This window comes from Leptonotus elevatus, chromosome 15 (assembly GCF_054856555.1).
Source record: "Leptonotus elevatus isolate MCC_2025b chromosome 15, RoL_Lele_1.0, whole genome shotgun sequence".
Taxonomy (NCBI): domain Eukaryota; kingdom Metazoa; phylum Chordata; class Actinopteri; order Syngnathiformes; family Syngnathidae; genus Leptonotus; species Leptonotus elevatus.
This window is the reverse complement of record NC_141253.1, coordinates 7,399,042-7,426,790: the sequence shown is the minus strand read 5'-3', so window position 1 is coordinate 7,426,790 and position 27,749 is coordinate 7,399,042. Positions and strand designations below refer to the sequence as shown.

At 39.5% G+C, this 27,749-nt stretch overlaps 1 protein-coding gene and 1 long non-coding RNA gene across 2 annotated transcripts; both read left to right on the top strand.

The window, feature by feature from the left end:
* Positions 1 to 509: 509 nt before the first annotated feature.
* LOC147161811 (uncharacterized) lies at positions 510 to 16,258 on the top strand. The gene is made up of 11 exons (XM_086096954.1): positions 510 to 901; positions 1,810 to 1,887; positions 2,092 to 2,176; positions 2,764 to 2,799; positions 3,509 to 3,648; positions 4,097 to 4,220; positions 4,300 to 4,444; positions 5,282 to 5,392; positions 7,691 to 7,818; positions 11,706 to 11,793; positions 14,126 to 16,258. Exons 1-11 carry the CDS (start codon positions 712 to 714, stop codon positions 14,291 to 14,293), a joined length of 1,293 nt encoding a protein of 430 aa, XP_085953080.1. The 5' UTR covers positions 510 to 711; the 3' UTR covers positions 14,294 to 16,258.
* Positions 16,259 to 17,245: 987 nt separating this feature from the next.
* On the top strand, positions 17,246 to 27,531 carry LOC147161810 (uncharacterized). Its single transcript, XR_015097290.1, has 3 exons — positions 17,246 to 17,394; positions 19,044 to 19,162; positions 27,153 to 27,531. It is a non-coding gene; the product is annotated as an uncharacterized LOC147161810 (long non-coding RNA).
* Positions 27,532 to 27,749: the final 218 nt, after the last annotated feature.

The window sequence follows — 27,749 nt, the reverse complement described above, 5'->3', positions numbered from 1 at the left end:
TATCTATCTATCTATCTATCTATCTATCTATCTATCTGGTAATATGTCATTTGAGGAAATTACTGTCAGTCAAACATGCACAGAATAGATCTATAATTAATTATGGGCCTATTCTTTATAAGCTAATTATGACAATTGCATTGTATTATTGTAAAATGTACAGTACAGCATGTTACATATGTAATGACACGGTCAGGAAGGTAGAGGTCAATGTTACATACATATATATATATGTGTACTTTTGGGGAATCTGTTTGAAAATGTTGCCAGATAGCCTATGCCTTAAAGTTGTAGTTACTGTAACGTCATTATTTTAAAATCCCCCCACCCCAGCGTTTCGCCTGCTATGGCTTAATAATAATTACTTACATGTTAAAAATAAATAAACAAATAACATGTTTTGGGGGGGTTCCCCTCATTTGTGACGCGTGTATTACGTCATGAATCGTTCTAAGACAGCTAATTTACCGAGGGCACCTGAATGCACCAGTCCTACGTACAACGGTTGACACCATCCGAGAAAGTAGTGGTGGTAATTTGACCCGCGGGTCATTTCTGTAAATGACGACTTTCAAACTGTGAAAACTGCGGAGCTGAACAGAGTTTATTAAAGTTTAGAGTCGCCAGTTCGAGCGAGAATACCTTTGCCACATCCCGAGCGGCGAAGAGGCACCTGGGCGAGAGAACATTCACACCCCCTTTGTCTCCATTATGTCAAAACTACCAGGCAACGCAGGTGTGTCGGTACTGGGGGACAAGTCGCTGGACTTCTACCGGGACCCGGTGCTCTTCTGCCGAGAGAAGATCGAGAAACACGGCAGCAGGGTGTTTCAAAGCCGCCTGCTGAACAGACCCACTACCTTTGTGTGCTCGGCGCAGGGCATGAAGGAGCTGCTGCGCGGTAGGTTATGTATACCTGGGTGCCACTCAAATGCAAACTAACACATACAGTAAAAGCGTTATTACAGCAAAGCTTTATTACAATTTTACACGTGTACCTCTTTTGGGGTGGAGATTCACTTGAAGTTGTCCGTAGTGAACTTGTGTCGTTCTTAGGTCTCCTATCTTGACGTTCTCAGGTAAAAAGAGCATTAATAATCTTCGTGTAACTACAAATGCACAATTAGCGTGATCCGTCATGGGAGAGACCCGTGATGGTGCTGCAGGGGGGGAGGGGATGTTAGAGACTTTTGTTAACAGATTCACCTCTATATCACTTTGAACATGTATATTACATATTAGCAAATGTAATGTATTGTATACTTTGACCAAAATGCTCCCCGTGAGTAGAAAAGTGTCACAAACTAACACTATTCTAATGGTTTGATACATTTTGATGTGCAAGGTGTGCCAGAAAAGGTCACAAAATATTTATTTCGAAGAAAAACTGCAAACAAGTTTTCCCTTTCAAAATATTCCCCCTTGGAGTCTAACCGACTTCCCCATGCATACTGTAATGATGGTCCCCTTGACAACACGCTTGAGCTTGGAAAAGGGGAAAAAGTCCATAGGGAGGTTGCTCCAGCACAGCACAGCACAGCACAGCACAGCACAGCACAGCACAGCACAGCAAAGCTCTTCTCAGCTAGGAACTGTCAAATGCTCACGGCATTGTGAGCAGGCACGTTGGCCTGCCACATCACTCATTTTCACTATTTCTAATAAAGCGCCTGCGAGTTTTCACCCCATATAAAGCTCATGATGACTCAAGTCTATTGAAGTCATCTGACTTTGTCACAGGTAATTCCATACGAGTTGGACCTCAAATATACACGTGTAATAATAATATTTTTTTGTGGTTTGTTTCAGAGAAGTCCAATGTGTTTCTAAAGGATCCGACTGATGTGATGACCAATATGTACGGTGACACCATTGTTACCACTAATGGTAAAAATATCTGCATGCAAACACACACACACACACACACACCTCAGCTTGTATCACATAACAGCTCTCCCAAGATTGCCCTGGCTGTGCCTCGGACGTTTAGATGAGTCACCATTCAATTAATTTCTGACTTTGTTGACATCTATGACTGTTGCTGAACAACAATGAATGATCAATTAATGCATACATATTTACATCTTTCAGGTGAGGAGGCTTGTCTTCTCCGTCTGTCTTTCACCAGCTTGTTTACAGGAAGTTGTTTAGAATCGTCAAGTGGTTACATCACCAGGTAGGTGAAGTAGTGGAATTAGACCCAAGCAGCAGTTTAGAATGACTGTTTTTTTTACAGCGCATGTGGGAGAATGGCTGATTTGAGGTAAAAGAAAATAAGTTGAAGGACAAAAAGTGCATTTATTTGTCATCCAAGTCAAAGATTGATTGTGAATGAAGTAGTTTGTACTTTGCTCTGGTGTCAAAAAATAGGGACAGGACACAAATAATGGAGTTTCAGTAGAGTGAAATTTGCAACATAAGACTTCCTCTTTTAGACTCATTGTGAAAAGTAGGCTTGCACAAAAAGGAACTATATGTAAATACTGTATGTGCAAAATGCAAAATATTCAATCTTTGTCAATAATACGTATTTTCAAAGAATGCACAATTGTGCACATACTTTCGTTTTCAATGAGGTAACAAAACAACAATTCAAACACGTCAACACAACTAATTTTTGCAAGCGGTTTCTTTCAATTGAAGAATTTTGTAAATAAATGTAATTGACACATTTTGAGTGTGTGTGTGTACGTTGCAAAAGGGATTTGATCATGTTTTTGTTTTTTTGTTTGTTTTTAACATAATTTCCCCCCTTTTTTCCAGGGTATGTGAACGCTGTCTCAAGGATCTCGCCCACAGGTAATACATATTTGTAATTTAATACAGAGCCAATGCTGCACAATGGATCATGTATGTCACACGTGTCAAACCCAAGGCCCGGGGGCCGGATATGGTCTGCCACATCATTTTATGTGGCCCACAAAAGCAAATCATGCGTGTCCACTTCCAGGACTGTCAACTGAAATTTCAAAATGTCATGTATAATGAATCATCATGTTGACATTTTGTAAGAATTTGTTTGTTACCCATTTTACAATAACTTGAACAATAACTGAACAAATCATTATACTTCTAATTTCAAAACTAGTAATTCGTCAATTTGGTGTGTTTATGTAATAATACAATCAGACAATGAAACATTTATCTGTTTTCACCGTCATAACATCCCTCTGAGGGTAGCCGCAACTATAAAGTGGCCCGTGACACCCCTAATGTATGTGAAATTGAAATAAAAGCATAAGAAGGAGGATGAATCCTAAGTAAAGGTTAGTTTGCCTTGCAATCTGGTAATATAGCACCATTATGGTGGGTGTTCTAAGCTTTACAGAAAATACAGAAGTTTTGAATTGTCACATCACAAAAGATGAAACAGCAATCTGTGTATTTGATATTCCTCCACTCACTCATTCTCAACTTTTTGGTTTTATAATTTCATGTCACTTGTGGACCAATTTAAAAAGCCGAATTTCATGACTGACAAAAGCACAATTTGTGTGTTTGTGTGCAGTGGCGAGCCGCGGTGTGTGTACACTGCATTTAAGCAGCTGGGGACAGAGTTGGTTTTGGGTCTTTTTCTTAACGTGCATGCGGACGTGCAGCCGGAACTTTTCGAGAAAATCACACAGCTCTGCACTCAGCACTGGCATGGTAAGAACAATAATGCTAGGTTGTTGTTGTTTTTACAACTAAAACCTGCATTGATTACGGGTGCAAAAGATCCATTAACATTTTTGCATCAAGATGGGCATATATTGAGTCTGGTTTTTAGTCGGCCTACTAATTTTAATTCAAGGCGGTAGAATCTTGGTCATGTCACACTTGTTGACAGAATTTTGTCATGAATCACATAGATTTACTGTTTTTGCAGTTTAATACATTGCAGTTGAAAGAGAAACAATAACCCCCCCCCCCCAAAAAAAATAAAATCAGCACTATAATTCTCCTGGTATGCAAGAAAAAACAAACATGTTCATTAACGATTAAAGAGCTTTATAAATAAAGTTAAGTTGAGTCACTTTTTTTGTGAGTTATTACAAAAAAAAAGGTCGATTACAAAAACAATTCCTACTCACTGACTAAACGTGTTCTTCTGCAGGTCTCATCTCTGCTCCGGTCAATGTAAAGGTCCCTTTGTGGTCATCTGGTTTTTCCGTGGCCTTGGAGGCCAGAGACCAGTTGATAGAAATCATCAAAAACAAACTGGAGAATGAAGCAGAGGGGTGTGTAGAATGCATCAAAAACAAGATCATTTTGCCTGAACGTTGCCCGCCACAATTGCCCCCACTTCTCCGTCTCCAGTTTTGTGGGCTCCCTGAGGACTCTGCCGCTACCCGACTCAGCCTGTGCTTCACAGCATCTGCTGCTCTTCATCTCAGCCCTCATCCCCAAAGCTCTGGCATCACTGCTCACCTCGTTCACTTTGGCTCTAAGTGGGAATGAAAAGGTACGACAAAAAAAAAAAAAAATGGGTGTTGAGAGGATGGAGATAAAACTCTGCTCAGGACTCACAATTTATGTTTGTTATATAGTTTTCTTTAGCAAGTGAAGTACAGCATTAACATTTTTTATCATGTTTGTCTGTTTATCAAAATGTCTTTCCATCTGACCAGTGTAGTACCAGGGTGGAGTTATAGACGCCCTGCACTGTGTCGATAAGTCAACAGATAATTTTCTCAATCACATACCAATAAGAATGACCGAATGAAAATACGGATGTTGGCCAATGTTTTTCGTTGCTAAAAAGATACTTGACTCATTGAGCCATTTTCAGCAGTAAAAAGTTAATATTTTGTCCAGAATGATTTTTTCTTGTACAATTAATAACTTTTAAAACAAAATGTTTCCACTTGCTGTCGACTGAAGATGACATCACCTGTGCTGAGTAAGTCGGTAACGACCAATCACGGCTTACCTGTTTTCTGGGTTTGGTCAGCAAATTCAGCCATGATTGGTCGTTACCTGTTCCCCGCACAGGTGATGTCATCTTCAGTTGACAGCAAGTGGAAAAAATAGTATTTTAAGGTAGTAATTGTACAAGAAAAATAATGAAGTTATTAAATTAATTCTGGAGAAAATATTAACCTTTTGCTGCTGAAAATGGCTCAATGAGTCAAGTATCCTTTTAAATGTATCATTCTGTAGTCTTGCAGTGCTAAAATGCCATGCTAGTAAGCGTAGGCAGCTTTTACCTGTGGAAACACAAGCCATATGCCAAATGTTCTCTGTAAAACACTATGCAATTATTTATTTATTTTTAAATCAAAAACCTTCACTTGTTCAGGCGGGAACTCGTCGACGAGCGTTGATGGATGCTGATTATCTGCAAGGTGTCCTGCTAGAAGTTCAGAGGCTCTGGCCTCCTTTCATTGGTGGACGCAGGATAGCAGAAAATGTAAGAATCACCCACATACCGACTCTCATGGGGCGAAGATTAGGGAAAAGTGAAAATAGGAGTGCCTCGTGTTTGCAAAACTAATGGGGAATTGGTGGGATTGGATTTTAACCGTGTGCCAAAGTCAACAGTGCAAATGTTTGCATGATAACGCTGGGTTGAAACCTACTTGGGTTGGAACCTGCTTGAACAGGTTGTTGACAAATATGTCATATTATTACATATTAATGCCATTTCTATATATATATATAAATAAAAAAAAGTATACATACAGTATGCCCTACATCGTGCTGGTGTTGTAGTGGTACATGCTGCAAAGGTTCAATTCCCGGCAAGTGCCCCAATACCTAACCCAGATGAGTTGCATAAGGAAGGGCATCAGGTGTAAAAACTGTGCCAGACAAGTCACATGACTAATTCAGTGTGGTTCAAATGTCAGCTTCCCAGAATTTGTCCCTTTGAATTAGTTGTCCACCTCGGCTGTGCGCGTTTCTGTATGGTGCACTTTTTTCCTGTAGATGGCGATCTGCTACAGTAAATGGGTCTGCTCTTTACAAATGCTGAGGTCAAGGAAGGGGTAAGGAAGACTTATAGTAGTTTAAAATATTTTTTAAAGAAATGTTAATAAATAAACAATAGAACACATGTTTGTAATTTATTTTTATTTAAAGTGCATTTTAAATGGGTATTATTTAGCAATGTTAATTCAAATCAAATGTTATTTATATAGCACTTTTGAACACCAAATGCTTTAGACAGATAAAAACAGACACTGGAAATAGCAATAGGTATACAAAATCCCACCTGTCCCAGACAATGCAGTGGATCCTCTTAAGGTCCATATTGTGACCAACCTGCAATTTGTTCCGATTTGGGATCAATTTGTAATGCAAATAGAAATAACCCATTTTTGGTGCTCATTCGCTAACATACCTACTGCTAATGCTCACAGATGTAAACAAAATAAATCAACTACTTTACATTTAAAGATGTTAACACAATAAAACACTTGGGCTCGAATGACATTGGCATTACAAAAACAGCCAGCATAATCCAGTCTTTGGAGAACTTCCATCTTAATTCGTCACTCAGCATCATCTCCTGTACATGCACCAGCTCTATTTTGATTTTGGCAACCCGACCTCATCAAGCGGCTTTACGCAACAGTCCAATCCGAAGGCATTGATCCGTCCGTGTGATTGATCGGGTACGCTTCCCCGGATGGAAGTCAGAGGGGTTGCTGGTGGGGCTGATGTGCACTAGTGATGCTGTGAAGCCGAGTGGAAAGTCATTTGTCACTTCTGGGAAATGCTTCGGTACACTTTGATTGCTGGCGACCTCCATGGAACACAGACTCGTGACGTAAGGCGTTTGGGATCATTTTGGAGCGGGGAAACACTTGAACAAGTTGATACCACTTGTTATAAAGCTTGAGGAAACCAATCTAACTACACAAAAAACTAGAACGGATATAATTTGTGACGAATAAGGCCGACAGTTGAGTTCATCTTTCTCTTTTAAAGTGCAACCACATCCTTTTGTATTTAGAAAAAATCAAAGCACTTTAATTTGCCGTATTAAAACTATCCTTTATCACCACAGTGATGCTTTTGGAAGTTGAGGGTTGAATGCAAAAAAAAAGAAAGAAAAAAAGAACACTATAACAAGCAGAAAGGCCTCTCAGTCTCTCAGAGAAATATCTCATAAACTCAGAAGGAGAAATGCATAAGGAGTGAAATGATGAGCTTGTGTCATGTTTGGGCGCAGATGGCTAAATGACAATTAGTATGCACTGTCACGTGGAAAAAGTAGAAGCACCGTCAGCTGGAACTAAAATATGCGAGTTTTTGCAAACTTGAAAGCGCGTGTGTGTGTGTACGTGTAGACAGAAAGTGAATGAACTCCACAAGGGCAGTCGTGTCACAGCGAGAACAAGGAGACAGAAAGAGATTTGTAGCAGATTTTCCACTCCAGCAGAGAGAGGCCGGGGTAGAAATGAGAAAGGGGCTGTAAGAAAAAAGAACAGTGATTATGTTGGGTGGCAGTCCATTAGTGAAGCGACTAATGGATGCAGTGAAAAGGTGAATTTGGAGGCCAACGGACCGGGTGAGTGGACATTTTGCCCCAAGGTGACTTTTTTTCACAAGAGCTCAGTGAGAAAAAGGCCTCAGGAAAATTTGCTGGAAAGTGGGTATTCACTTATGTTCAAAAGTCGGCCATTTTTGTCATATATTGACCTGTGGTATTTTGTATTGTCACTAACCCCCTTCCGTGTGATTGTGTATTTGTGTGTACCAGGACACTACACTTGCAGGTTTTCATGTCCCAAAGGGATATGGTGCGATCTATATCAGTCATGCTGTCCACAGGGACCCGCAGGTGTTTGAGCAGCCTGACAGCTTTCTGCCAGAGAGATGGAGCGGGAGGTTAGTAACACAGTCTGTAGTCTGATAAATGACATAAAAGGGGAAGCCAAACCTAAAAATAATTCTTTACAATAATATGTCCTGTGCGCACACATTAGTCTAAGCACAGCATTCGGATTAATATTGCGTTGGTGGAATATGAATGAAGCAGCAAAAGCCACACATTTTTGTCCATCTCAGGAGGCGGCCATTTTGCTACTTGCTGTGGACTGAAAATGACATCACAGTTGCTCAAGGCTCAGGTAACGAATACGACCAAGCACGGTTCAGCTTGCGATCATCACATGACCAGAAAACAGGTGAGCCGTGATTGGTCAGTAGCTGAGCCCTGAGCAAATGTCATTTTTAGTTTACAGCAAGTGGCAAAATGGCCGCCCCCTGTGATGGATGATAACAGGCACATTTTGCTGCTTAATGTATATTCCACAAACACAATATTAAAAAAAGAATGCTGTGTTTAAACTAATGAAGGGGCATAGAACATATTATTCTAAATAATATTTTTGCGTTGACTTCCTCTTTTAAGTGTTTCTAAATAAGCTCACCTAAAACACAAAACAAAGCAAAGCAAACACAATAATTGTTAAATTTATATTTCTTTGACAGTAATCAGAGCTTGCCTTTGTGGTATTTCAATGTTGAACGTTTTAAACAGACTGCAAACAATTTTTTTTAAAAAGCCATTCAAACTACATTGTTTCCATGGGAACTAATGAAGACAAATTAACATCTCCTGAATGCACAAATCTGACCCAGTCATCATCTGTGCAGCCAGAAAGACTTAAAATTAGATTGCCGCACAAACACGCACTCACATGCAGAACAAACTAACAATCACAAAGAGACAGCGGCATCCATCGCAACATGATCTGGTTTGTTTACCTCCTTCACTCCCCCAGTCTGCAGTGCTTTCATTCATTCAATGCCACCATTCACCTGTTTATTTTCATTCATACTCCTTCATTCAGCCGCAGCAAAGGGGCAAAAGCTATGAATGTGTCTATACCGGAGCCTGCTGTCATGGTAGCGGGTCTCCTGATGCTGTGTCTACCAATAGGGGTGCCCTAGTGTGTGTGTGTGTGTGTGTGTGTGTGTGTGTGTGTGTGTGTGTGTGTGTGTGTGTGTGTGTGTGTGTGTGTGTGTGTGTGTGTGTGTGTGTGTGTGTGTGTGCGTGCGTGCGTGTGTGTGTGAATGTGTGCTCACAGGGTGGGGGAGAAGCCGTTTTCTCATTTTCTCTCCCATAATGCCTGGTGGAATGGGATGGGATACATAAAAATGAGTCAGAGCAGATCCTATCTACCCCCCCCCCCCCTCCTTTTGTGAATACAGCTCAGAATGAAAATAGGGTAATTCCTGTAAATTGTCCTCTATTAATTTGGGATTCCCCTTATCAGTTAATAATAAAAAGTCACTGTATAATTAATACTCCCATCCTAAAGTGAATATTGAAGGTCTAAATTGTTTGCTTTGACAAATCATCATGATATATTGTGAGCTATTAATGTAAGCACAAACTTAAAGTTATTGTCATATTTGGAATGTATAGATTTTTGAGTAATAGCTTTTTTCCGCAGGAAGGAAAAAATTATAATTAAATACAGCTGCCATTGTAACTCTGCCCAGCTCATGCCTGCCTTTACCAATGGGGGAATTCCCCATCTGTTCTGTGTGTACACGTGTGTATTCTATTTGAAAATGTATCATTTCACATCATTTTCTACTGGGTGATGGTTTTGAGTGCTAAATAGAGGTGGCAAATCCTGGTCCAGAAAGTAAAACCCTGCCACAGTTTGGCTTTCGTCCCAGGTGCTAGCTAGCTAGCTAGCTAGCTAGCTCCCTAGCTAGCTCCCATGGTGCTTGTTTACCTTTGAGGGAGCTAGCTAGCATCAAGTGCTAAAGCCAAACTGTGGCAGTGTTTTTACTTTCTGCACCTCTGGTGCTAAAAGATTCATGTCTGGTGACGTTATGCATCACATCATACACTTCAAAAGCCAACAAAAGCAAGGCTGTATCAAAGTATGACACATTTGGGCCGACTGGACACTTCAAGGCACTTGCAGAAAATACATTTTGCCATTTCAAGAATAAATAGTGCTTCATATTGACTGACACCATCAGAGAGATACTCTAATTCACTCGAAACTGCATGACTGATGTATTTATCCTTCCATTGTTCTTCTGGTCTCGTTCGCACTCCTCCTCCCACTGTGCTCTGTCTCTGCTTGTCCATCTGTCAGTCGTCCTGTGGGACGGTGTTTGCCTGTCTGCCCTGATAGTTGCCAGGCTCCTTTTCTTGCCACCTGCCTGCTTGCTTGAATGACTGCAGTCCTCTTGCATAACAAGCCCACCTACTATAACTCCAGTATAACCCAATCAAGATTTTTGTGTGTTAAGTTAGATGGATGCGCATATTGCGTGTCCTTGTACGTATCATCAGCTTGTGTATGTTTGCTTTTCCAGTCTGAAGCAAATAGTAGAGTCGCTGCATTATCGTCATTATCAGGCGGACGCCCACACAGACTGTGGACGTAGATACACGAGTCGGAAATGCTGCCATACGCAGATAAGAAGTCAAGCTACTGCAGCTTGTAATCTTTTTTAGATCTTAGAAGAGGAAGTAGTGATATGTCTCCTTTTAAATAAACGAGCATATTAAAATGAACACCTCATACACAGTGGATATAAAAAGTCTACACACCCCTGTTCAAATACCATGACCAAGATAAATCATTTCAAAACTTTTTCCAACTGTAATGTGACATTTAACCTGTACAACACCTTTTTTTTCGAGAGGGGAAGAAAAATTAAAGAATTGGAATTATGGCAACAAAAATAAAAAATAAATCTGCTTTGGCTGCATGAGATTATAAATAATTTTTCCACGAGGTTAAACTTTTTGCCCATAATTCTAATGAGTATATTTGTCACAAACATAACATTGGTCACCAAAAGAACAGCATTATGAACCATTGTGGTGGCACCATCATGCTTTATGTTCCTTCAGCTGGAACTACAACTTTTAGCAAGGCGGAGCCAATTGTGTACATTTCAAAACGGCGCTCAACTTCCACCAAACTTATCCAAGAATGCCTTAATGGACAAGTCAAGAATTAGTTTAGAATCTATGTCTCTCAATCACTTCCGCCATTTTCAGCGTGTTTGATCGTTTAGGTTGAATATCTTGAAAAGACTTCCTCTCTTGTCTTCCAGAATTGTCTGCTACGCATCCTGCTTCTTCATGATTAGCCTTCTGGTGCATTAAACTATTATTGAGGGTTGCACAAATAACACTTAGACTGTCTCTCATACACGCACGCACACGCACGCACGCACGCACGCACGCACGCACGCACGCACGCACGCACGCACGCACGCACGCACGCACGCACGCACGCACGCACGCACGCACGCACGCACGCACACACACACACACACACACACACACACACAGGGCCCACTAATGCTTCCTGTTTTCCTTTAATCAGAGCTCAGGTTTCAGGATGCATTAGGAGTGATCGGGCTGGGGGGTGCGGACTGTATCAGCACGATGTTGCTAAACCGGCAGTTCACATCTGTTTATTTCAAATGTATTTTTGCAGAAGCTACAGTATAAAGTTCTATTTCAGATGTGTCCTATAAGTCAATATCAGGATACTGCAATATCAATCCCAAGATGGCTGACGTTACATTTATAAATTAGCATTGTACCATTTGCAATTTCAAATTTGTAGCTAACATTCTCACAGCATATATGGTCATTGTTCTACCCACGATTTTAGTCATGTCTCGAAAACCATAGAATTCTTTGTCCTTTAACCCTCTCTGCACATATTTTAAATTTTTCTGCAATCATTTAGCGTTTTTTTTTTTTTTTTTTTTTTGCATAGGAATGCAGACCACAAGCACTTCCTTTGTTCCTTCGGCAGTGGATCTCGAAACTGCATTGGTATGAAACTTACAGATGTCTTCCTTAAGGTGAGCAAGAACCCAAAATACACCAGTGCCGTTTCTGAATTTGAATATGTAAACAGAGTTTTTTTTTTAGAGCATTGAAAAGGGCTGAAAAACAAATTGACGTTGAAATGCGAGACTTGCGTTGTGTTATGTGTGCCATCAATATCAGACGACAAGCCGGAATTCCCACTTGTTGAATTTCCTGCTGATATCACCAACCGCTCCCAAAGGCAACATTCACCAAAAACCACCAGGATGTAAAGCAACATGCTATGAAGAAAACCCATTCTCACAACCACGACACGGTCTCACTTTCCAACAAAAGCATTTGTAAATATTGTTAAGTTGAAAGGTTCTGGGACTGAACTCATTTTATTGCCTTTTCGTACTGGTTTTACTCGTTGCAACAACACCACTGGGATGCAGCAGCATGGCTAACGAGTCATTCAAGAATCATTGCTTTTCATTTACAATGATTACCCACACCAGTGTAGGGGAGAAAACACTAGAATATTTTGGGTCAATGATCAGCTAAGAAACTGGGGGTTTGAATAGTACTGTTAATTTATTTATTTGCTATCTGCTATTGCAAACTCTTCCCATTATCATTTTAATTGCGGTTAAATGTGTTTAATATTTACAAATGTCTGCCCTGGTCCTTTCCTGAGCAGATTAGGTAGTACAATAATTAAATAAGTTATGTAATAACAATAACTAAATAAATAATTACAAGTCTGAAAGATTCAGCCGCTGGCCATGATGAAGTCAAGTCTAGTTTAATTATTAAGTTTGGTTCTTCTTTTATTAAGCCCTTAACTTGTGTTTTTACTAAATCATTTAAAACTGGTATAATACCAAGAGAACAAAAAATTGTTGCACAAGTAGTTCCAATTTATAAATCTGGTGATCATAGTTTATTTAATAATTACCGTTCCATTTCTGTCTTACCATGTTTCTCAAAGATCCCGGAGAGACTGGTTTATAATAGAATGATGGTGCACTTTACTTCAGTTGGCTGACAGAATTTATACTGCATTTGACAAAAAAGAATTTGCCTTGGGATTTTTGGGGGGATTTTTCTAAAGCCTTTGATACTGTCAGTTATAATATTTTGCTGCAGAAACTGTTACATTATGGTTTTCTGGAATTACACATACACGGTTTACAAATTATATTTATGATAGACAACAGTTTGTTTGCATAAATAGATGTCTATCGGACCGTGCCTCCCTTAGATGTGGAGTACCTCAAGGTTCTATCCTTGGACCACTACTATTTCCTATTTATATTAATGATTTGGCAACGGCCTCTTCTTCTTTGTTTCCTGTATTATTTGGAGACGATACAAATGTATTCTTCTCACATATGGATCTCAAAGTACTTATGACCAAAGCAAAATGTTGACCTACATAATATCTCGAAATGGTTCATATTGAACAAATTATCCTTCAATTTGAATAAATCTAATTTTATTATATTTAAATAAAAGAATACCCAAAAACGTAACTCTCTATAGGGAATAAGCCAATTCTGCAATTCTATTCAACAAACTTTCTTGGAGTCATGATTGTCGAGTGTTTAAGTTGGAAAAGCCATATTCACCTAATTAGTAATAAAATATCCATCTATTGGTGTTATTTGTAAATTGCGGAGTTTAATTAATCAGCATTGTCTTAAATTTTCTATTATAGTATGATATATACTTATCTTGTATATTGCAATACTGTATGGGGAAGTACAAATCCTGCTCACCTTCAAAAACGTTTCGCAAAAAATCACTCCTAACATATCCGTCAATCGGGCCTTTTAATTACAATTTGCATATTCGGCCTAATTGTTGTGAGGCGTGCACCCCGTTTGTTTGTTTTCCACTAACGCGGCACATGTCCCTCACTGTTGGGTCATGGCAATAAAACAGACAGAATCCCTTCCAAGCGCACGCACGCACGAGAGGGCGTGACCAGTGTGAAAAGTAGACCGCAGGGATCTAGGTCATAGATGCGACTCATCGCCTTCCCCCGTCCTCATCTTCCATCCTCCATTCCATCACTTCTTTCGCCCCCTTCGTCTTCCCCCGGCGTGTTCATCCTGCCCCTCCCCCTCTATCAGGATCATCTTCATTCATAAATCAGAGAGGGGTGGGCCAACAGTCGCATGGTTGGTATTAGCCAATAGGCATGAGTGGCTTTGATAACAGCAGCCTTGATACTCATTGTGCAAAGATTAAAAAAAAGGATAAAGGGGGTTGTTGTGACGTGGAGCTTAGAGCAACACTAATGTCGGTAACACCTTGGAATATTATTCTTCTACATGCAGAAAAGATGTAAACAAATGTAACGTGTCGCGTTTACAGGAAGCAAGCACGTACCTCTTAAAGCACTACGACTGGCGTCTGGACCCGGCATCACAAAACCTGGACTACAAATGGCTGCCTGTGTCTCGGCCCGTCAACCCCCCAGCTGTTTCCTTCACTCGTACGGAGCCGGCCAGATCTGAGGGGAACGACACCACGTCGAGATGAAAAAAAAGGGGCAAAAAGCGTAGTAAAAACAAAAATGCAGAATAAGGAACGGAAGCATAAAGAGAAGCCCTGCTAAGACTGTTTTATCTCTCTATGATCCTCCGTGGGATGTGCAGTGACAAGATGAAGACATTGATAAGGTTACAAAAATAAAGTTGCACTCCTCCAGGAGTGTATTGTGAAAACAGACACACACATGTGCACACACGTTGAGGTAAACCCTCAGATTCCATCAGTGACTGAAAATGTGCCCCCCCCCCACCCCACACTTCACCACCTAGCAACCAGCACTGCTTAGCAACAGTTCGTCATACCGACACTGACTCGCTTCTTTTTAGTATCCTCACACACGTACGCGCACACTAACTTGGTTATTTGCAAGAACTGATTATTTGCAGCTCATGAATAATCATCATAGCGGGATCAGCTCTCATTGGATATCTCACTGATAATTAGCATAGAATGATTTAGGAACTAAGAAGCAGGAATTAATGTTCATATAGGCCCATATTTTTGGGTCAGGACTTTCAACAAAAATGTCTGTTACTGTGAAATGTCACAACAACAGTTACTTTGGTGTTTTTGTGTGTGTGTATTAGCAGGCTATTTAAATATCACTCAATTTCTGAAATTATCTCTTTTGGGGGGGGGGGGGGTAGTAAAATATACTGCATTGCTCTTCTATATGAGCTACATATAAGCTTGAAATCAATTTACAAAAAAACATTAACATCAGTAATACAATATACAAAAATAGTGGTACAATATTTGAATCAATTAAGATTTATTTTAAAAAATCACAATGACTGAAAGAAAAAAAAGACTTCTATATGCTGCATTTTAGCTTAAAATGTTTTTTAAAAAACCCATCAGTAGTACAATGTACAAAATTAGTGGTACAATATTTAAATCAACTAGACAAAGTGCAATGTCTGCAGAAAATGCGTGGGAATGCTGAAAAGCTGAATGCTAAGATTTTAATGCATGTGCTTATAAAGTAAAGATAAATTACTAAAGTACTAAAAGCAGGGTTTGAACCCAGATACTCCATGGTGGAAGGCGATTGCCCTGACTATTGAGCTAACTTGACTTGTCCAAAATGGTGGTTAATGGCGTATTTATTTTAAAAATCGTCATCTGATGCTGAAAGTTATGCATTTACAAATTATAATCCATTTCCCGATATGATAGTCAGTTGGTATCGAACCATTGGATGTTCAAAAAGCTGCGTTTGAACCCAGGCACTCTGTGGTGGAAGGAAATTCATCTTCAGCATTCCCACAATCAAGATTTATGTTAAAAAATAAATAAATACAGTTACTGAAAGAAAAAAATAGCCGCTATATTAAATACTTAACATGCTCAATCATGTATTTTTTTTAGCTGTACTTTTGTACCAAATGAGGTCAGTTACAAATGTTAGATTGATATATGCCTAACACATAAAACCTACTGTGCTTGGCATAAAAACATGCACGCACTGAATCATAACACTGCAGACAGAACACTTCACATATGCACACACACGCACACACACACACACGTGCTTGTAGAAGTACATCACGCTGCATCTGGTATTGTGCGGTTCTTGTTAAGAGTAGGATGACTCACTGCCCTTCATCCACCAGCCACATCTCCCAACAACAATTGACGACAGCCACTCTTCCTTCTTCCTTCCCATGATGTCTTTTTTTTTCTTCTTGTTTCTTTTACCCTGCCGAATCAATTTCAAAGAAGGGTGAGCACGATGACAGACAAAATGTTCGACACGCTGCACTGTCATCATCATAGATGTTGGAAATGGAACATGACTGCATTCCCTCATGATGCCTTGAGTTACATTTTGACTTGTGTGAATCATGAACAATGTGTTTGAATGCTGTGAGGATTTATTTCATAAAAAGCCAACTTGCGTTGTCTTTTAGTGAATCATTAGCTGGAGAAATCAACTGTGAAATGTGCATTAATATGGACAAAATCCATGATTTCCATTTCTTTGTATATTTAAAATAAATAAAAAACTATTATGAAACATGTTTGCTTTTATAGCACATATACGATATTTTTAGGAAGATGAATTAGGAAAGTATAATTAGTCCATGCGCTAAAGTATATTCATCGCACCTGTAAGATCATGCAATATTTTTTTTTTAACTTAATATAGCTAGAAAACAGCAACAACTTCCAATTTGAAACATATTCACCCTTTGAATGTGTGTTTTGATTTTTTACATGTTTTTTTTAAACAATATATGTATTTTTAATATAAATTATTAGAATCAGAATCTATTTGAATAGGGCATTTAATATTGCATATATGTAAAAACGAGTACTAACAAAAAAAAGAGAGAAAAAAAGAAATTCAGACATATAAATAAACGTCTTGGGCTGCATATTTGACCCATAATTCTCACGGCATGTGATAGACATCAGCATTCATGTGCAAATATGTGGAAATCCTTACTTATATGTGACCCTCCTTTGTGCCCAGCATACAATACAATCAATGCAACTTCGCAAGGAATGTGGCAAGCAGAAGTGGTTTAAGTCATATTTAGCTTACACGTGCATAAATTACAGCAACACAGTGCTACTCATTGAAAAAGAAAGTAACAGCTCAAGTATATAATTGTGTGCATACAATTGTTCATTGACATTCATACATTAAATTATGTTTAAAATTAACATTATCCAAATTTTCTAGCATTAATTATCACAAAATTGGAAAGTTTGGTATAACAGGATTAGAAGACAGGGATTCATTTTTAAGGTCTATTTTTGTAAGGGCTTGGGGACATTTTGTCTGGCAACATGCGCCTCGCACGCGCACGCGCACGCGCACGCGCACGCGCACGCACGCACACACGCACACACTCACTGATATAAACGTGTGTTGTCCAGGAACAAGGAGCTCAAATTGGCGAGTCAACAGGAGGTAGGACAGTGGCTCCAGATGGCACAACAAAGCCTGGCGTCCATTTTAATGAGGCAAACTAATTATCACATGCGGGCTTCCACTCAGTCCCACCTTAAACACAACAGGAAGTTAGCTAGCGCAAAGCTAATACAGTCTGTACCTGGGAACACGTAGCAAGTGTGCAGTAAGTGCTTCAAATAGACAATACACATTTTTGTTGTAACTTAAGTATCGAGACACATTTGTAATGGTTAGCGCAGGCATTTGCTTAAAACAGGTCTGGGTTTTAAGCTAATGCTAGCTTAGCTTCATAAGTTCATTTAAGGTCATTTTCGTTTAAGATTTATATATATATATATATATATATATATATATATATTGTCATTCGTCTTGACTTATTTAAAATTTGTCTAGAAAATAGAAGTAGAGTTGGCTATTTTGTTGCTAGCCAGCAACAAAATGCCAAGTGTTGTAGATTTTCTTCTAGAAATTCAATGAAACGTTCTTACAAGAGGTAAGTACCTGTATTTAAATTCAATAAAGTATTATTTATTTTATTTATTCTTAACAAGAGGGTCAAATACATATTCACACGTTGACGTTTATGTGGTTCATCCAAAGCAGGTCACCATCTTGTAGCATTTTAGTGCTAAGAAACTATGTTGAAGTAAGTTGGGTAGCTTCATTCAGACAAGTGGTGTTTTTGTTGCCATCTAGCATCCTGCTGCCAACACGTGTTGAGATTGAGTTGAGGAGTTTCAGTTGACAAAAAAAAGTGTTTTGCTGCAGTCTTGCAGGCATTTATAAACCTTTTTAGAAGGGCATCAATTACGCACAGATTTTTGCTCTGCGTGGCAGGGCTTGGTTATATCTGACACACAATATCAGTGTAAAAAAACAATTCCCTTTGTGTTACAAGGCATTGATTTGCATACATTTTACATGAAAAATACTATAACTACATCACATAGCCTATTATTGCGAAAGTATAAAACTCAAAAGTAAATTTGTTATCCACACTAACCGTCTCACTCGATGCCTCACACCGTTTGTCTATACAGCAATGGAAACCACGAAACAGTCTCTAATCCACCTGAAAACACCCACACGCACAGACTCACTCCTCAGTGCTTACTTACGAGCAAGTGTGTTTGTGTGTCCTCAGATAGGGAGGAAGGAAACATCATTAGTCACTGAGGTGCCATCAAGTCGTGTTTAATTGTCTCATTTATCTTCCTTTGCTGCACAACCGTACTCTCCCGCAACTGCCGTACTAGGCCCACTGCGCTTAGATCGTGACATTCACTTGGCTGTCAAACTGGCTTCTCACCTTCATTCATTTACAAGCTAAAAATTGATTTTGATCATGTGAAGATGGCATCTCAAGACATTGATAAATCCCCCCCATTGAAATGAATGGACCATGTTTTTAGCTGTGTCTCCACAGCTTTCTTCATGCCCACAAAGTGTAATGGGCAGGTGACCTTTATTTAAACTATGACGCATGTATAGGGAGGTGGAGCAGATACAGTAATAACAAAACTGGCAGTGAGCGAGTATCCAAAGCCATCTGATGTAATACAAAGTTGAGGATACTGCCTTTAAAGCTAATGATGCTTTTAAAACATAAAAAGTAATACATCTGGTTTAATTCATATCATCGAAGTCATTATAAATACAAGCCAACATTTACAAGTCAATTTACTATGCTTTGCACAATCGCAAAGGTTCCAAGAAAGCTGCAAAATGAGTGTTTTGGATTGTGTCTTTCTCTATAATAATTAGAATTGCTGAAGGATAATTCAGTTGCACTGTGATTTGTATTTTTTGTAGCATTCAGCACCACATGGAGAACCAGACCACACATTTGCAGAGATACAAGGAGTTGGGGTGACCAGGGTCCAAAACCCTTCAAGTCTATACGGATGAGCTACTGCCACAACCATAATAGAGTAAGTGGAAGATGGTCTGAAAATTCCAGCCAAAACATTCTTTGTTTTTTTCCCCCCTACTCCTCACGTTTGATTGACTAAAACGTGAGAATTTAAATATTCAGTATTTAGTATATAATAGTAGCCAGCATTATCTCCAAATAGCAATAGACGCAAATCAGCTTTGTTAACAGTTGAACGTAGAAGGTCTGCGATCTTCTGGGTTCTGTTCTAGTTTATTTTTGGCAAGTTTTGCTGGTGCAATTTTGTGACAGGCTCTAGGAATAATTCATATGAATGCGGAAGTCTAGCTGCTATATACCAAGTGCTGGTTAGTAGGGCACATCTAATACAGATGATACTGGGTTTTGGTATTTTCAATGACTTTCAGTCCTACAAATTAGGATCCAACCTTAAAACTGCACACTACCACGGCTAATCTGTCAACACCTCAGTTTACTAATAAAGGATTAAAAGGATCTTTATCCAGCTCCAGCTCACACGCTCATTTCTAATGAGGATATGTGGTTACAGAAAATGGCTGGCTGGATATAACTGTCTGCAGACTATGGGTATTTTTTATTTTTATTTTATTTTTTAAGCAAGGAGCGTATTATTGCTTTAGCACAAACAGATAAGTATCCGTGGCAAAGTCGCATTGGATAAAGCAACCAGCTTTAAAAGAGCAAGACATCATGCCACATCAGCCATGATACAATGAGAGGTCCACAAACTTGACCCCTTGTTTTTGAGAAATAATGGCATTTAACAGTCTGTGTACAACTAGCCCCGGTCTCTCTATTTTAGTAGTATCGGTACCAGTTGAGTACTCGTACTGGATTTTTTTTTTTTTTTATCGAACATCCCTAATTTGAACTATATTAACCTAACTCCGGAGCAGCCTATTGCTTGAGATAAGGCTTATTTTAACAGAGCTTGAAAGAAAAGCATCCGGTTTCTCTCTTTTATAATGCAGCGTGACGTGTAAGCAGGAAGTGTGTGAGGAAGGTGAACGTTCCAGCACATTTCATTCTATCTTTGAAAAGTGTTGAGGATGTGGCAGATTGTGATAATGCTTCAAGGCTTGTGTGGTGTCGTGCGCCTTTAAGCAAGCACACAAGGAGGGTTGGGTAAGGGGTGTTGCGGGTGCGAGGAAGCGAGCGCATTTTTCACTTTGTGTAAGTTCTGGTTGCTTGTCAGGCTACTGGGCAATTGACTCATAGCGGCACACTGGAGGAGGAAATCCAATCACTTAAATGTGACCGTGTCTCATTAACAAGGACACTCCACTTCCTCTTGTTCCTCTCCAACCCCCCTCACGCAGTTTTCACCCAGACCCCTTCTCACACACTTCATCAGTGTGTTTCTATCTGAGGCGTAAGAACAGAAAAGAGAAGAAAGGTCAGCATGAGTTCAAACCTGTTTATTGTTTTGTGTCCCTGACTGAGAAGCTGATGGTGATAAAATTTTACCCGTACCACAAAGTATCCACTGAATGGAGCTTTTGTTGATGTGGAATTCCAATGCAACCCTCCGAATAGACTTTCCCTGGTTTTGCGTGAACGCCTGCTCGTGGAGTTCAGTGTTTTCGTCACGGGCTTTAGTAGCAGGCATTGTGCTGTGTGGTCTGTCAAGAACAGATCCTGTGTTTCCAGAAACTCGCTATGGATAACGTAAAGTCGTAAACTGTACTTTGCGTTGGAGCAGTGTGAGCTGCTCAAATTGGTACTGAACTTTTGCCAGGAAGCAATTTTCAATGCTGCTCTAATATCAGTTGGTGAGCTCTGGCCAAGGGAATTATAGGATTGCAAAAACAGCAAAGTCAATCAAATATCCGAATTAAACTTGTTTTTGTTTTTTTAGACAACCTATATTTTCTAATTTAGAGTATAAGGCTTTTCATTTAAAACTTAACATCCTGTTTTCAATGATGCAAAATCTGACAAACATTTTATGTAATTACCATTTATGATGGCCACGGGGGCCAGGAAGTGGAATTTGGAACTAATTGAATCTTTTGAGTATTCTCCCTGCATGGAATTAAGTTGAATAGGAAAAAAACAAAAAAAAACACGGCTACCAAAAGGGTTCATGATCTGAATCCCGAATAGCTTTCAGCACAGCGATAATGTGCACTTTTAAGAGTTGGAAGCTGTGTTTTTAGTTGTTTTTTTGTCTTTATGTTGAACTTTATTTATTTATTTTAGAAAGGACTTATGTGGCCAGCATATCCAACAAATACAATCAATAAAACATTTAAGCAAACACTAAGGAACTTTCAATATAGGTTGATTATGGCGCCACCATATAACATGCCTGAAGGAAGACCACGTTTCTCCTGAGGACAAGCGTCATTTTGAGCTCACAACATTCAAATTGACTTCCGTCTTTGTAACAAATGGGTAAAGGGGGAAGTGACGTGTGCCATAAAGCAGTCAGCACATTTGTAGATTTTTGTGTGGCAGTGTTCCTTCTATCCTCCTCAAAGTTGTTTAGTGCCAGTAATAATGATACAGACCCCCTCAGGCCATGGCAAAGGTACCATTCAACTAGTTTTAAGTCGATGTTTCATCAGAAGAGTTATGAAAATATTTTACTAAGGTTGAAAAGTTCCTTAGTGCTACTTTAACATTAACTGCAAAGTAACACACAGTACAGTTGATGTCCAAAAATATGAACCGCCTGTTTTCTTCACCTTTCACTCAGCCTCACATGGGAGAGTAGTTACGGCTGCACGCTCGTTTGTTGACATGCGATTGGCCAATAGGCCGCCACATCCCAACTCTTGCTGTCTCAGTCCTTTAAAATGTGAATGACTTGCAAAAAAATCACCGTCGCTGATACATCAGACAAACATGTGCACCAAAACAAACAGAGCGAAAATTCCTGTCCTAACTATTCTTGGAATTGCACTCGATCAAAGAGGCCGTGGTCCTAAAGCGAAAGGTCGCCGTTGACTCACATCAGTTATTTTCATTTGAAGCACTTAATTTGGCTTTTTTTGTGGATGAGCTCATGCATTAAACATCGATTTCAATAGTTAAAGGTCGCAAATAATCAGAGATAGACCTTGCTTTGTCCATTCTTTCCCCATCGTACTGTAGATTGCCTAACAAAGAATTAACCCGTCGTATTACATTGTTCTTCCATTCACTTTGAGATCGATTCATAAGACTTATTTCTAATATCGTATAAAAACATTTCACGCGCCATTTCCACCTAATGTTGGCGCACTTCTATTTGCATTTCGACGTGCGATATGTTGCTAACAATAAGAACAAAATCCCAATTCATCAATTATGCAATGCTCAACATATTTCGGGAAAAAAAAGCTATTTTACCTCCCCCCCTCCCCGACAAACTACGTTCTCATATTTATTCAAGTCCAACTAGTTTCAATGTATGGACGTGCTGTTATAGTAAACATGCATTTTGTTTGATGACATTTTAGAATTCCAATTTACGCACATGAGGGTAAGTCGGTGACAGTTCAGTGTGAGAGAGTAAACACATTTTAATTGTGTGTTTGTGTGTGTGTGTGCTTGTGTGTGGTCACCTCAGTCCAGACAAGAAGGGCATCGGTGCAATGACCTTGCACATGTGTGTTTGTTGTGTGGCTCCATGGCTTACCTGTGGTTGGGTGTCTATTACTTATTAACCGACACCGCAAAGACAAACACAATATAGACCTTAAAAAAAAAAAGCAGCGCACCCACGCTTGAGTCATTATTATGAAGCCACCATCTCCTTCGTTTGTTTCCATTCTGATGATCAAGCTTGGAAATATGTGCTGCTCTTTGAGACGGTTACTAATGTGCCTTATGGCATCTCTTGTTGCACCATAAAGCGCAGCAGTTGCCAAAGTCATTGGCCATGTCACAGAGCGAATATGGATCTGTCCTCGCGTTGGCTCTTTTTCATTTCCGCTACTCAATTTGCCCTCTCACCCTCACTTGCCCTCTCGATTACTCTTTTGCAACACTCTGTATCTCTTCCTCTTCTATTCGGTAACATGCATATACGGCATGCTATTACATGTTGATGCGGTAACAACAGCAGTGCAGCAGTAAACACTCAGGGTTTAATCATTGGATTAAGGGATTAGCGAGTAGCACAGATTCAGTGTATATATATATATTAATACATGCTTGTCACCATGTGTGATTTTTTTATGATCATATGTGGTGTACAGAACTTGAACAGAAACTCTTCACCGCCAACCTTTTGACTTCCGTCCATGCAAGCGATCGTTACGCCAAGTTCAAGAAACTGCAAGAAGATCCCCACTTGCGGAAATATATTCAACCGCGCATGTGACCACCTGCGTCACCACTTAGACCAGGTTTTAGCAAATCTAAAATCGAGTTGTTGTTTTTTGTCACCAAATTGCAAATTGCCATATGTGCCAGGGGCCATGCAATACAATATGGCAGAGTGCCATATTTGTTACCAACGGCAATTTTTTATACAATGTTTTTTCAACATTCATGCAAGTGTAAAAAGCCTGTGTAAATTAAAACGTAACAATAAAAAAATAAATTGTGTATTCACCATTAACTTTGATGTGGTTGACAGTCGAGGTGGCGAATATGCAGAGGAGGAAAATTGCTGTTTGTGCTTGGAAGGTGACTCACATCTCATAATGACTAAACATCGTTCACTTTTCAGTGTACATTCTGTTCTATTAAAATTGTCGACTTAGTCATAATGCGCTGAACACCGAGGATAGAGACACACGTGTCATTTTCATACATTCCAAATGTTCTATTTGTAGTAAATGATCATGATGACATTAAAAGTATGAATTTTAGCAATTTTAGTAGCATTAAACGATTAGACTGCAATACTGCGAGCCAAAAATGGATACATTTTGGTGCACTGAAGGATCAAAGGATAAAGGAATGGCAATTGTGTCGTATTTCAGTTAAATTGCAGGTTTAATGTACAAATACAAGTCATTACTTAAAGTTGATTGCAAACCAGTGTACAAAACAGCAACATATATGATGTCACGGCCTCGATGGTGTCTATTGTTAGAGCAACACAGGATGAGGTCCATTATCATCTTTTCACGGCGAACCACCAACAAGCGACTCACGTGTAAAATGTGGGCTGTTGCCTGTCTAACAATATGGAGGATTATGTAACAATTACATAACAAAAGTTGGCTGCATTCACATTTCCTTGTGAAAGAAGCTGAAGCCCAAAGACAGTTGGAGTTTAATCAAAGGACTTGGAACATGAACGTGTCGCTTAAGATGATATTTTGTCACTCACTCTTTTATAGATCATTAAAGTTTTAGAAGCAACTCTTCAGTTCCAGTTCACCGACAGCGGCATTCATTCTGAGAATTATTAGCGTCGAGGAGGCCGACGACTTGGGTGGAAGAGTGGGGATGTTTACATCAACAGATCCAAATAGATACTAATTAAAAGTGTAATTACGGTGTTTGGTGAAGAAATGTTGACTTCACGACTGCACTTTTCACACATTAAAAATGTTTAACGGCTAAGGTAAATATCTAATCTTAGACGGTGATTGCAATAATAATGACCTATAAATACTGTACAAAAAACTAACCAATTACAACAGCACTGAGTTGCGCAAAAACCTCGTCAAAGTTGAACTGTTAACAAATGATTAAAAATACAATTCACTATCGCACTGAATGTAATTGTTCTAATTCGTGGGACAAGCTGGCCAGTCTCATCTTACATTCCACAGTGTAAAAAAATGACCAGTAAGCATTTCTCTGTTTCACTGGGTCTTATTTCACTAGTGCCTTATATTATATATTTCAGAGTAGGCTTGTATATTTAGCTAGGGCTTATGCTATTGGTCTCATTTTTTATTTCCACATGCTTGTAGCATAGTGCGGACATACTACAAAACAAGTTAAGGCCTTTTCACACTGCACTTAGCGGGGCGCAACAAGCCATCAACGAACCTATCCAGTTGAAAATTTTTCACATTTGGAGCAGTGTCGCTGTGCATATGAATTTTCATAGAATCGATTAATCTATCGATTATTCAATCGATTAATCGGATTAATTTTAATTTTGCAGTAAAATGTATTACAAAAGCATTTTTCCCCCCCTGATTACTGTTTATTAACCGGAGATTGGTGTTTATTTTGTACTTCGTATTCATACAATGACAGGTAAAAACAGGTGTTTGCAAATGTCTTATTTTGATTAAACACAGAAGATAATCAGTCTTCTTTCATGAACGATTACAGAAATCAGTGGACAAGGACTTGGACAATTTTAAATTAAAAAATGGCAACAAATAATTACTCGATTCTTAAAATAGTTGTCGATTAATTTGATAATCGATTACTTGTTGACTAATTGATTAATTTTGACAGCTCTGTATAATCGTACAATTATTGTATCACATTCACACAGTTGTAGTCGGCGCATTGTTCAACATAAATTTTTGATGATCAAGTCGGAGCTTCACTTTGCAACGCTACCCTCGCTTCTCGCTGCCATCTCCTGGGTCGCGGTGGTATGAATATTTTAAGTCTAGTGGTTAGCCACCCAGACGTATGAAGACTGTGTCGCCTTGTTAGCCAGATATTTTTTCTGCTCGACAGAGCTTTATAGTCTGGAGATGGCAGCAATTGGGCAAGTTGCACTTTAAATCCTTTGTAAATTGACCAATCGGAATATATTATATTATATGTATATTGGAATATGTTTGTATCTGTTTCCGTTTTGCAGCAATTAGCATTACAATATAGCTAAGTTTCATCATTATTCACAAACTGGTTAAAAACACTGGGGAAAAGAGATTGTTGCAACGTCTGCTCTGGCTGGTCTTTTATACTCTGCTGCCACCTGCTGGCCGTTTTTTGTAATAACTACCATTGCTTTAAGCGACCTATTCAGGTCAGAAGATGCATCAAAGCCTGTACGCTCTAGCATAAAAAAATAACTTTATATATATATATATATATATATATATATATACACGTTTTTGGGGTTGAATGAGTTCATCAACTTTAATCTTTAAACGGCGATGCAGACTATTAAAGTCAACTCGTTAACTCGTCTGCACAACTCCAACAAGTCCCAAGTAACTCAAAATGACAGCGTATGTGCCACCTGTCTACAAAGTTTTCATATAAATTATTTTGTAGTTTTGCATTATCTGACAAAAGCAAATGCCAACCAAAGCACTAACACAGGGTGCATAATAACCAGCACTTGAATGTGGTATTATTCAGCAATCCAATTCAACAATTAATGCCAGGGCAGTTGTTTCCGTGCTATGTATGCTAAGTGCACTGCCCAGCTACTATAGGGGGAAAAGCCCGGCAAAGCTAGAAACGCACAATAGCACATTCGACGATCAATGTGCTCTCTTGTGACAATACTACATTCAGTTGTATTGCACAGAAAGGCAAGGGAGTGAAAGAGATATTTACTAGCAGTGACGTGTGCTTACACGGAAAAAAAAACAACCCGCCCCACTTCGGGGCTGTATGACGGATGACGGCATGCATGCGGGCTACGAACGTGAGGGGATGAATGGATGGACAGGGGATGACAGAGCGAGGGATGACATCATCGCAGAGTCTCCCCCGGACCAATCGGCTCTAATCTGGCTACCCGCTGTCTCCGCCCCCTCCTCACCTCTCCCTTGTTGCTACGGCAGCTGCACCATCCCGCCCGTTTGAGCTCGGTAGTAATGCGGCGTGGTGCGTTCGTGTGTTCATGGACGCTACAATCCAGCACACGTGATCGCTACTTACTATGCCGTCCGCCTCCCCTCCCCGCTCTTCATCATCCGCCGTCCCTCCCTCTCGTCCAGTCTTTCCCATAACCGTAAACTACATATCCAGTTAATGCGCTACTATACAAGGTCAATCAAAATCCAATTGAGCTGCATAAACAGGATTTCAGGGAGAGTTTATGGCCAATCACAGTGACACGGCCTTGCAGTTTCTCAGTGCTTTAAAAGTGACTTATGTCCCCTGACGCAAGCATCTCGCATCATCTCCAGGGTCAATGGCGGAGTCGATTTGAAAGCACCACAAGTCGGCCGCAGAGCATCGGCGGTGGGATTAAACGGCGGCCTCCAAAAGCATCGTCAAAATGATGATTCATGAATGAGCCGCCAAGAACAGTTGGATGTCTTACGTTCTTTTCACTGCACATCTAAAACTATTTGTGTACACTTTATAAAGGTAGTAGTCTTATGAATGTTTTTGCCTAATTACGCAAAATCACAGACTGTCATATTTGGTTTAAGCCTATACTATAAGGGGGGACATTTACATTATTAGATGATAGTAGTATGAGTATTTCCATTAAAAAAAAAAAGTCCATTCATTTGAAAAAATACAGCTTCACTCACAGGGTCGTATACAGTATGTTGGAATTTCAATATTGTGTGTGCGCAATGAGAATGAATGCCTGTTGTGTACAAACTGTCCAAGTCTGCCTTTCCTTTCTCATCTGCTGCACTATTTGGTCTTGTCACCATGGAAATGAGATCAACATGCAAATACCTGAGCACACTCAACTCAGACTGCGTGATAGAAGATGCAAATTGCTTTTCTGCTTGTGAAACCACGCTCACACACACACCCACACACAC

Bases quoted from the DNA above. Each gene is read 5' to 3' on its own strand.
- LOC147161811 (XM_086096954.1), top strand. From the start codon at position 712: ATGTCAAAACTACCAGGCAACGCAGGTGTGTCGGTACTGGGGGACAAG. The intron at 4,221-4,299 runs GTGTGTAGAATG...CTCCGTCTCCAG, and splicing joins CTGGAGAATGAAGCAGAGGG to TTTTGTGGGCTCCCTGAGGA. The intron at 5,393-7,690 runs GTAAGAATCACC...TGTGTGTACCAG, and splicing joins GACGCAGGATAGCAGAAAAT to GACACTACACTTGCAGGTTT.